Raw genomic sequence first — 11,892 nt, 5'->3', positions numbered from 1 at the left:
CCAAGTAAGACAATGCATGAGGAAGAAAACATGTAAACAGTAGTAACAATTCGTGAAACAGGAGTGGGGCAAAACGAACCACTTCAGTACCCTTCAGCTTATTGCATTTATCAGGATCAATGTATAACTATAATGGAAAGAGAGAAAAAATTAATTAGCTTTCAGTTAAACCATACCTGGGGAAAAAAAACAAAATTTTTTTTGAAGGAAAGCAATCTGAAGACCGGAAAAGAGGAATTCTTTGATAAGTCAGGATTTGCTTTTTGGAACTGAAATAGCTGTAGTTCGAACAACTCCCATTAGAACATGCACCATCTTTTCTTTAGAAAGAAAACACTGAAATGAAATGTCTTATAAGCCAGCAGTTTGAATAAAAGAAGTGAGAAATGAGACTTCTTTCAGAACAGGAATATTTTTATTCTCAAGACCAAGAATTTCAATGCTGGACAGGAGCACAGGATATACAGTAATTTTGTAAAACTTGATTTTACAAGTGCTTGAAATCCCACCACGATTTTGAAATTAATAAATAACATACTGGATACCTTATTTTACAATTCCAAAGCAATTAGGTTTTTCATTGCCATGAGCATTTGTAGTCAATATGCTGTCATGAAAGCTGGTCACGCTATTGCACAAGACAAAATTTTGGGTACATTTGTTAGTCACTGCTTTATCTGGTCTGAAAAAAATGTATAGTTTAGTAAAAAGTATGCCAATCTTGACATAATTACTTTGATCTAGGATACCCAACTGCTTACAAAGACAAGAAGAAACACAAATCCAGTTTAGAAACTATAATATTTGTAGAAATGCTAAGAATCTTGGCCATCAAGATTTGTAGATCTGTAGACCAAGATTTGTAGATCAGACAAGCGTTCTCTAAGAGGAAGACTGAAGGATAAAACTTCTTGTTGTATACACTCAGGGTTTGAGGAAGTCTGTAATGAAAAGCAACCCCACTGATGTAAGGCAGTCTTCCTTGGTGATTCAAGTGTTAACTACTTTCTGCAAAAACCCAGTCACATGGCTAAGACCGCACAGCACATTGTTTTACACGTGTGCAAAAGTGTAGATTCAGAGTTGAGCCTAGAGGGGCTGCACAGAGAGACTGAGGTGATAATCATCTAAAAACTTCAGTATTGTCTGGAGTATGCCTTCTATTCTTTATGAATAACAAGAGACCTCTTTCCTTGATAGTTCTTATGGTAACTCAGACTGAGGAATTCTCCCATCACCTTCCTCCTAATTTCTGCCTTGCTCCAAGTTGCTTCAGCTTCCAGCCATTAATTCTGATTTCATTAATCTCAATTTCTCTGAAATGAACATTAAGACTAATCTTAGACTAACACTTTTTCTCCAGCACATCTGTGGCATTGTAGACAAGACCCTTTTCAGCTGTCCATTGGTAGGTTAGGGCAAAACAAGAGCATGGATTGTACACACCAGAAGGGCTACAGCCCTGACGCCTGTAACAGACACAGGACTGAGCAAGTAATTTACTGTAATGGTTGCAACATATTGCTGCAGCCTTAGGATGGCCTGCGTACCTTAGGATGGCAGCTTACTTCTGTTGTGCCCTACATTAACCCTGCTTAGAACCCAAAAGGCAGGCAGAAGAGAATATTTCTCTCCCAGCTTCTCTTCCCAGCATTTGGAAAATCTACTTGGCCACACCTGCAGCATCTTGGTGGGAAACATGAGAATCCACATACAGATGTTGCCCCTTAATCTCCTCACTCCAGGCACAGGTATGGTGTCCCCTTTTCCAAATCCATTTGCTGGAAACTTTGCAGGAAACAAGCAACACGATGGTTCTCCACAGTCTATGCAGACACTGTCTGAGGGACCAGGAGCCAGTTTCTCAGAGTCTGAAATTCGGACCACTGTCAAAAGGAGCCTGGAGCTGGGTCTCACTGACCTACAGAAAGAAGACCTATTAAGTGTGCAGACTGTCAATCTTCTAAAAAAAACACCTGTTGTGTTATTGTTAGCACCTAATCAACACCAGTTGATCCTCAAACTTGAACTAATCTTCTGTTATTGATGCAATGCCCAGAAATCTCAATGAGAAAAAATGAGAAACCTGGGTGTACAGTGAGAGGTCATTTATTTAGATTGTGGAGACGTGGAAAAGTACTTCTCTTACAAAGAACAATTTAACAAGTATTCAGCACAACAAGTATAAAAAATTGGCCCATCTCCTTTACAAGGAAGAGCAGTTTCTCCTTTGAAATGAATACAAACCAGAACCAGAGAGAAAGGCATTGACAAGAGAGAGAGAACAAGGCATAGACTGGCTGTCACCTGTTCTCAGAATGATGAAAATACTGAGGCACCTTCCAGGTAGATAAGACTGAAGGCTTTGAAATGAAGAGGTGCCAAACTTTCAAATTCTCTCAGCATTCCCATGGCATCTTGTGCTATTTACCTCATGCACTAAAGCTCTTGGAATTAAGTGGCTGATAAAATTGGAATGTCAATTTTACAAATGCGAAGGTGGGTGCATGGCCATCAGGATTGCAGTGTGAATGATAAGGGCCAAAAACCAGAAGGTCTACAATGGTCAGAGTGAGGTATGTTAATGCATTTCCAGCAGTGAAAAGCACAGGTAGTATTACCATGACCATACTAAACTGGAAATGGCTTTCCTGATGTTGTTCCTTTAAATTAAGGCAGAAGTTAAAAACTTTCTTTCAAAGAAGAAACCAAATGACTAACAAAAATTTGCAGTAACTGTAATCAGAGCACCTTTTTCAAATAAAGTATCTTTATAAGCAATAGAGTAATATGGCTACTCTGGTGGGGTATTTTTATATTAAAAAACATATTTCAGAACAAATTGCAGTTGTAGAAAACTGTACAAAAACTATCAATGCTTCTAGCAATTTTAGTAAATAAAAAAAGTTAGTAAAGTAAATAAAGATTTGAAAAAGGATACAAAGAGAAAAATTACTCACTTATGAAAATACTTGCACATACAAACTGATCCCCAGCATAATATCCCCAAGAAAATATAAAAATATATAGAAAATTTATGCAAATATGCTCTGGAAAGTATGTCTTCTAATACATTTTCTCTGGCCTTAAAGAGGACTCTAACTATTTATACTTTGAATGAGAATGAATTTTGTACTGTGCTGTACTTATTCTCTGAATGCCAAGTTCACTAACAGCTGCTGCAGAGACAAAAAGTCCTGTTACTTGCTGATGAAGAGTGAAGCCCTTAAACATGCATACCCCTAACAGCATGATGCAGAAGGTAGGCACAGCACACCGACCTATAGCAACACTAATAGAACATTAATAGGTCTTATCCTGTACATCTGTTCCTTTAAGACCAAGTACACATTTGTTGCATCATCTCTAAAGAGGGCAGTACAAAAATCAAACCCAAGTCCCCCTCCCCCAGCTGCTTAAATAAGAAGCTATTCTTCCTCTCTTAATGGGCAAAATTCAAGATGACTTCTGGTAAAATGTACAACATTTGGAATTAAAATACAAAAAATTCTTATTAAACTAGCTTCCAAAGTGACCAAATTATTCAATACAATTAGTCAGTGCATCAAGCCCCACACAGAAAGCTCAGCTCTTTCTGATATCATTAAGATGTCACATATAAATAAAACTCAAAATTGTTAACAGCATTTCTGTGCAAAGTTTCTATAAGGTATTTGGAAACTGCTTTCTCTGGTTTTGCAAGTTTGCAAATGAAGTATTTTCAAATAAAGTATTCATATTTAAGAGGCCAGGATTTGCACTAAGGTAAGCAGAATGTTAGCAGAGGTTTCTTAACTTACAACTTCAATTACAATTGGATCTGCATACAAAATCTATCAGGAATGTACAATATCCAAATATATGACAGTGATTAAGTAATCCCCATATGTGTACTGTTCAAAGAGTAAATAAATAGGTTAAAATACGTATATAGATTTTAAAAACAGAAAATGTTTATCCATGAAGTCAAGGCATTGCTAAGTTTCTACATTCCAATTCATAACTTTGTCATAGTCCTGAATTCGTTGTTTTATGTGAGAAAGCTTATTCTTCAGATATTCACAACGCTTCTTTTTCTCCAGAAATGCAGGATCCTGCCAAAAAACCAAAAACCTTTACGTTAATATATTAGGCTTTCAGACTTTTCCAAGAAAAGTCTATTATTGATTATGTTCTTGACTAAAAGGACAGTATGTAAATATTCTCAAAAAATCACACTCTTTTTCCCTGGCCCTTTCTTATTTCCTGTTTCCCCTTCCTTCATGAAAGGCCAGAAGAAAATGTTCTGCCTTTATATGCTGTAGTTAGTTAGTAAATAGAGCTGTTTTAAAACAGAAATCTGAAAATATAAATGACACCCTACTACATAATTTAGATTTTATACATGTATTTACTGTACATGCCATAAATCCTTCCCCCGCCAAAAAGCAATGAAGTTTAACTAACATGGACACAAACTCTGAATTCCATGGAGAAAAAAAAAATGTATTTGTAATGCACAATGTTTTTAACAGAAACACAGATACGTATTTGCTGCCTGCATTTAAAAATTACAAAGAGAAACCTCTTGGATTACACTGAAAATTACTTTTTGAGAGTGTCTAAATTCCATGCCTCAAAAAATACAAAACTTCTTTTCAAGGGTAAGACTATGTTTTCTGTTTTTATCCATTGGCTGTGTCAGTCAGTGAATATAACTGAACTAACATTCTGGATGAAGAACGCTAAGAGATGAAGCGTATTCTCAGAAGATGAAAACGTTCAGCTCTTGGGTTGTGGTTTGGGGTTCTTTCCCACATGTGGCTACTGGAAGCATTATCCTCAAAAATGCTTGTTGGCATGAGTGTACGGGTTGTGTCCTAACTTTGCCAAAGTTTTAGAAGACAAAATACACAAAGCACTACAGGTGCTCTTTAAGATACTGAAATCTGCCTACTGTCAGAAGTCTTGGCTATTTACATTTTCTTTGCTAGTCATTAGATTCAACAGCAGAGTAAATCTAAAAACACTTACGTTTTTCTTCTTCTTGTATTCTTGTAGAACTTTTGATATCCTTTCCTGTTCCTAATGAGAAACCATAGATTTTTAAACTTTGATTTGGCTCCATATATTCATGTAAATTCTACAGAATTCTCATTAAATTCTCATTTGATCAATACCTTGTGGTTATAACATTTTAGATGTAAATCTTATATTTGAGAAACAATGAAAATACATCAAATGTGACTCAAGAGAAGTTAAAAGCTACTAGTGTGAAAGAAAGAAACAAAAATCCCCAGAAAACCATGTATATGTCTTAACTGGAACTTGGTATCCCTAATTAATGCCCAGAGATGATGTAACTTACAGGGAAACTTCCTCTCACACCAGATCACAGCCAGCATCAGACAGCACTGTGCCCTAGCTAAGGACAGTCAGAAACTGCCTAATACCACCCAACACAACTATTTTCCATGAACTCATTTCACAGGTACTTACGTATATGCTTTCAGGATGGTGTGGAAGCTGTTTCAGTAATGCATCCAGCTCATCAAATTTTTTTAATACAGCATGAACTTCCATAGATAGTTCTTTATACTCAGCAAACTGATCATTGAATACCGCTTTGTACCGGTCTCTCATTTCATTTGTTTGAATTACAGGGTATTTCCTGTAGAAAAAAAAATAAGATCTAAGAATTAATTTTAGAGATACAACTTACTAACAAAATTTAGACTCTTCACCTTGACAGTGTATTTCTATATTTTTTGCTAATCTAATAACCTGCTGAAATTTGCATGTCTGTAAAGCACTGAAATCACAGAATCAGAGTATAGTTGAGGTTGTGAGAAATGTCTGCAGATAATCTGATCTGACCTCATGCACAATCTGGAACACTTAGACCAGGACTGTATCCAGACAGCTTTTGGTATCTCCAAGCACAGAGACTCAGTCTCCCTGGGAAACCTCTGCAAACCCTCACAGAGAAAAAAATATTTTCCTAATATTCAGGTGAAACTTCCCTTGTTTCTATTTGTGCCTACAGAAAAATAGTATAAAAATTAATTTATTATATCAGACTTGGAAAGGCCTACCCTTTAAAAGGGAACACATTACAAATTCAGCACATAGAAAGTGTAAGAGTAGTCAAATTTCAGGCCCTAAAAAGGCAATTTTCCATGCATTTTAGTTTTTTCCTCTAATATCTATATAGTGGTCTTCTTTTCCTTCAGCAGTTAATGTATTTGCTAGATTATGACATTCTGCTTCAATGTTTGAGGTGTGGGTTTGTTTTTTTAATTAAGCCTCCTAATTTATAGTTATTGGCCTTATACCACTGATAGCAGCCCCATCCTCTCTACATTTTAATGTTCACACACAATTATGAGTTCCCACAGCACGTGCATGGGAGAGAAACCACAAGTGTATACGGGAGAAATGCAGAGTGAAAAACACTATTCAAGTGTCCTCCACTAAGTTGGCTCATCAAAATCAAGTCACTTACGCTAAGTAGTCTGGCATCACTATAGGTTTAGGAATGTGGCCTGCAGGTATATGACCATTAAGCAGCTCTGGTTTTCTCTCCAGTGATTTGAGCTGCCTGTAACTGACTTCTTCTCTTGGTCCATCATCATCTTCATACTGTTTTATAAGAGAAATCATTTGTCCTTAATGAAATCAGTTTTACATAAATCACAAACTATGCAACTTTAAGAGAGAGATATATATATTGAGCAGCAATATATGTAATAGAAGCAAATCAGAAATATTTCTTACAGCTCTTATTGTAATTAGAAAATCAGTTTAATGAGTTACAGGAATACTTCTCACACAGTATTTTTCTTCAGTTTGTCTTAGCTGCAGTACAGATAAATACTTCTGGAAGTTCAGAAATACTTGTTTGCGTGTCTTAAAAAAGTAGTGTAAGGAGGTTTCCTTCAGTATTCATTTAACTTGTACATGAACTGGAATCATTCAGTTCTTTGAAGTTCCCTTTTCTCCTTCTTTCCTATTGCACAATTCATCCCTTGATCCAGAAATAAAAACATGTGGAATCTTGTTAGAACACAAACAAAAGGATCCTGATCCAGTACTCCATCAACAGAGAAAACATTGGTAGGAAATTCACAATGTCTAACAGGAGACATTTAAGACTGAAATGAATACATCATAATTTCTCTGGAAACCCTATACAAGCTTTGCAGTGTATGCAATGGCACTTTGTGTGGTTGAAACACTAACATTGCTGATGGTTTAAAACAGGCAAGGGGGTCTTTAGTGCAGGCAAGGGGGTCTTTGGTGCAGTCTCAGAGACCAAAGAAGAAACTCAACTCCCAGGGCACCTACACGGTGCTTCCGCTGGTTCTCCTGCAAATTAAGCCCACAGCCAGGAAGAAGAAGTCTGAAACCTGTCACGCATCAGACAACCTGCTGTTTTAGTCATGTCCACCAAACTCTGTGATAAATACTACAGAACTTGTCACCTCATGGAAAAGGGTAAGAGCACATGGAGAGGCAGCCATCACATCTGCTATTTTATTGTTTTATAGATTTTGTAACCTAGCCTAACTAGGAGTAAGTTCTTTACAAGCTCCTTTGGAACCTTTTAGGCAGAAAGCTGCCGTCCAAATGAACTTAAAAAACAAAACCTAATCTCTTTGAGGTCAAATACACAAATAAATAGTATAGTCACAAGGAAAAGAATATTTTAGAATTAGCAGTAAAAATAAAAATTCCTATTGCCTACCTTCTTTTCTGGAAAAGAGGACTGTGTTTTCATCTATCAAAAAAAAAAAAAAAAGGAAAGAACTAAATTTTATTTTCAGCAAAAATAGTATGCAAAAGCACAGACTCCTAAAATTTAAACATTTTCATAATCATACTGTACAGAAAATTACACTTATATTTAGATATAATGAAATTTAGCCTAAGGATTATATATTAATTCTATTCTATTCCCACTAAAGACTTGTTGTTTAAGGAAAACATCCACCCAAACCCCAGAACAACAGGATTTCTGAGAGCACAGCTGTAAGGAGCAGCTTGCAGGAAATACTCCATCCACTTCCCAAGCTCCTTTATTATTATTTCACATTCCAGCCCACGTTAACTCACTAACACTCTGAGCCTAATTCATTGCCTAGAACACACAACAGTGCATTAACCAGTAGCTCAACCTGCAGCTGTTTTGCACAGCACTCTCCAGAGTCTAATCTCTATTATTGAAACATTCCCTTTAGAAATGCTTAGTAACTGGACTAAAAGAACTTGGATAGTAACAGGAAAGAATGAACACCATATGTGTAACTCTGGCAATCACCTCATTCTTGCATGAGATACTATCAGTTGGTTAAAAAGCTTTTATTTAAGAATTATCACTAGTTTTCAAAAGAAAAGTCTCAATTTTATGGTATACTGGAATCTGGTGTTAAATGAAAATGCTGCAAATCAGACTGCAGTCTCTCCTTCTAAAACCTTATGAAGGTTGACCCCTCCTTAAGTTAGGCTTATGTACATTTCACATGCATTAACTTTCATGCTGTATTAAGTCTTACTCTTATTTTTTAAAGAGTGTTTTGGTGATGTTTTCAAATTGAGGAAGTTTAACACAAATTACCTTGAACTGTCTAGGTTAAGAGTGTTAAATCTCTACTGTTATAGTTTATCATTAACCAGACAAATACTGAATGCTTCTAGTGTGCGCAAGGCCAGTAGTCGGGCAAAATACCTGACATTCAAAAGATGTGGCTGACTGAAATTTGAGACATCGAAATCTAGCCAAGGCTGTAACTGCTAATATTTGCTGATAACTATTATAAGGAAAGCTGAAAAGGCATAAAGAAGTTGCTTGGAGTTTTGCTTGTGAAGTAAAAGGAACTATTTCACATTCTTAGGCTCATTCACACTTGCACACTTGATGTGCTAAATGCAACGTTTTCAAATAAATGCTAGGTGGCTTTAAGCCACCTGACCCTGCTGAACAGATGAACATTGTTCGTTTCTTCCTTTGTTTGGAAAACACACACTAGGAAGTAGTTCATCAGCTGACTCAAGAAGAGAGCCCAGTATTACCAAGGGAACAGAGCCAGGTTCTTACCCAAGGTGAATTACAAACATAAAAGAAGTATACAAGACTTTGGGTCTTAAAAATGCCCTTCATTTATCAGTTTCTAATACTGTAAGACCGGTTAAAATCAATCTCAGGGCTATAGATCTGTTGCAGAGAAGAAACTTGATTCGACTGTCTCTATGCCACGTTAAGATCTTACAGCTGCTCCCCATCATGTGGTACCCGGTAGACAGGGAGGCAGAAAACGATAACTAATGACTTACCTCCTGTTCCATTAATTCCCTGCGCTTCCTGGCCCCTTCGTGCCTCCACAACTTTAGGGAAACCACCGCACTAATTAGATAGATGATCACCGTGACAAACAAGAAGATGATTGCTGCAGTCTGACCGCCCTCCACACGGCAAAAAGCCGCATTTATCGGCGTCTTAAACAACTGGTAATAGCAGAGCCCACCTCGGTTGGTATCGTTCACGTACACTATGGCAGCCGACATGTAGAGGAAGAACAAGGCCACATTGATCCCAAACTCGGTCAGAGGCCACCAGTTGGAATCGAGGAGAATAGTTCGGTAGTACATGGACATGCCCAGCACAAGCAGCACTATGGTGACGATCCACGCCATTCCCGCCACCACCAGGACGAAAGGCGTTTTGGGCCCGCTGTAGGAGTATCCCCCATAGCCGCTGCCCGCCCCGTATCCGTAGGGCTGCGAGAACCCGAACATGTTGTACCACTCGTTGTCCTTGTGCACGTAGGCGGTGACACAGGCGAAGACGGCGGCGCCCAGCAGCAGCTCGGCCACGCCGAGGATCCTGAGCAGCCCTGCCCAGGACTTCATGTAGGCGTACCGCTGGTGGTACTCCTCCACCCGCTCGCTGTACGTCTGCCCAGTGCCGGCGCGGCGCTCCAGCGAGCCCAAGGGGTCTACCGAGGGCAGCATGGCCTCGGCCTCTTTCCGAGAGTTGTAGCTGCCGCCCGACCCCCCGAATGGGTCCGTGTAGGAGCCAGGCACCGCCTTGGTCCCCGGCTGCAGCGGGGTGGGAGAGGCGGGCGGCGAGCATTCGATCCCGTCCGAGATGTACCTGATGTCGGAGGCCGTGCTATCCCAGCTGGAGCCGGGGTGGCGTCTCCCTTTGAAGAAGTTCTTCCACGAGTCAGGAATGAACCGCCGAACCGGCTTGAGCTCTGCCGCCCCGCTGGGGCCCGGGCTGACCCCGCCGGGGCCGAAGGGGGGCTGCAGGGGCAGCGGGGGCGGCGGCGGCGGGGCGGCGGCGGACCCGGGGCTGGCCCCAAGGGGCAGCGGAGACCTGCCGGGCCGCCCGCCCTGCGAGCTCCGCGACATGGCCGGCGCTCAGCCCGGCCCCGGGCGCTCCCCGGCCCCGCTCGGCTCACCCGACGGGAGGGAACGCCGCGGGGTCCCAAGGGAAGCCGGCGCCGGAGAAGGACGAGCCGGGCGGAGAGCGCTCACCGGCCCGGGAGCAGCCGCCCAACACCTGCAGCACCCCGGCGGCCTCACCTGCGGCGGCCCCACGGCCTTCGCCCGGGGAGGCGGGAGCTTCCGGCCGGCCGGCCGGGAGCGGCGGGACCGCCCCGGCCAGGAGCGGCGGGAGCTTTCCCGAAATCGCGGTGCGCCGACGGTGCGGTGCCGGCGGGGCGCGGCAGGGCGTCGCAGGAGGGCTGGGTGACTCACAGCATGACAGAATGGGCCAGGTTGGAAGGGAACGCACAGGGTCATGTGTTCCGACCTTCCTGCTCAGGTGTTCAGGGTGGGTCATTCTAGAGCACATCGCACAGGATTGCATCCAGACACTTCTTGAATTTCATCTCCGGTGAGGGGGACTCCACAGTCTCTTCCAATGCGTGGTCACTCGCAAAGAAAGAAAGAAAGAAAGGTATTTTTCATATTAAGGTGGAACTTACTTTGCATCAGTTTCTGCCCATTGGCTCTTGTCCTATTGCGTGGCACCACTGAGGAGGGCCTGGCTCCATCCTCTTGTCACCTTTCTTTAGGTACTTAAGGTCAGTCTCATTTCTTCTCAAGGCTGAACAGGTGCAGCTCTCTCAGCCTTTTCTGGTAAAATAGATGCTTCAGTCCCCTCGTCATTCTTGTTGCCCTCCAGTGTACCCTCTTCAGGAGCTCCGTGTGTCTGTTCTACTGGGGATCCCAAAAGTGGACACAGCACTCCAGGTTTAACCCTATCAAGACTGAGTAGAGAGGCAGACTCACCTCCGTCAACCTGCTGGCAATGCTTTTCCTAATGCACTGCAGAATTCCATTAGCCTTCTTGGCCACAGGAGCACTGCTGGCTCATGGACAGCTTGTTGTTCACCAGGACACCCAGGTCCATCTCCACAGAGCTGTACTTCAGTGCCAGTGTGTGCTGGTGCTTGGGCAGCGCCTGGTGCACAGCCAGCCTGGTGACGGGGAAACCTAAGACACTGAGCAGTCTCTTTGGACAAACCAGCACTTCTCACATCACTTATCCAATTAAGGAGCTGAAGGAGAAATCTAGTGTGCTACACCACTGTTTTCTGCAAAGGGCTTTCTACATTCACCACAAAATCTGAAGCTGAGTACAAAACAGCATTAGTGTAGTAGGAGTTTTATTTACACTGTCAGTATGGGCTATCAACTTGTTTACAGTATGCTTCAGCCTCTTCCTTTAACAGGTTTAAAGTTCCAAACAGTGATGGTTTTTAAGGTATAAATTCTAATAAAACCTTCAAGTACTCAGAACTTAACAATCGTGGACTCTGGAAACAAATGTACAAATGCAAAGTAAATAAAAATTGTTAAGAATGAAGAGTTATTCCTTAATTTAATAAAAAATAAAGTGTTCTT

At 41.1% G+C, this 11,892-nt stretch overlaps 1 protein-coding gene across 1 annotated transcript; it reads right to left on the bottom strand.

Moving 5' to 3' along the window:
• Positions 1-393: 393 nt before the first annotated feature.
• LOC107198405 (MARVEL domain-containing protein 2) lies at positions 394-10,617 on the bottom strand. Its single transcript, XM_015615417.3, has 6 exons — positions 9,313-10,617; positions 7,727-7,759; positions 6,485-6,621; positions 5,479-5,650; positions 5,014-5,064; positions 394-4,094 (listed from the first exon to the last, which is right to left on the bottom strand). The coding sequence occupies exons 1-6, from the start codon at positions 10,390-10,392 to the stop codon at positions 3,978-3,980; spliced, it is 1,590 nt and encodes a 529-aa protein (XP_015470903.1). The 5' UTR covers positions 10,393-10,617; the 3' UTR covers positions 394-3,977.
• Positions 10,618-11,892: the final 1,275 nt, after the last annotated feature.

This window comes from Parus major, chromosome Z (genome assembly GCF_001522545.3).
Source record: "Parus major isolate Abel chromosome Z, Parus_major1.1, whole genome shotgun sequence".
Classification (NCBI taxonomy): domain Eukaryota; kingdom Metazoa; phylum Chordata; class Aves; order Passeriformes; family Paridae; genus Parus; species Parus major.
This window is presented reverse-complemented; position numbering and strand designations above follow the sequence as displayed.

Excerpts from the sequence above, each read along its gene's own strand:
- LOC107198405 (XM_015615417.3), bottom strand. The coding sequence starts at position 10,392 with ATGTCGCGGAGCTCGCAGGGCGGGCGGCCCGGCAGGTCTCCGCTGCCC. Across the intron at positions 6,622-7,726 it reads CCTCTTTTCCAGAAAAGAAG|TATGAAGATGATGATGGACC; the intron begins GTAGGCAATAGG and ends CTTATAAAACAG. Across the intron at positions 5,651-6,484 it reads GTGATGCCAGACTACTTAGC|GAAATACCCTGTAATTCAAA; the intron begins GTAAGTGACTTG and ends TTTTTTCTACAG.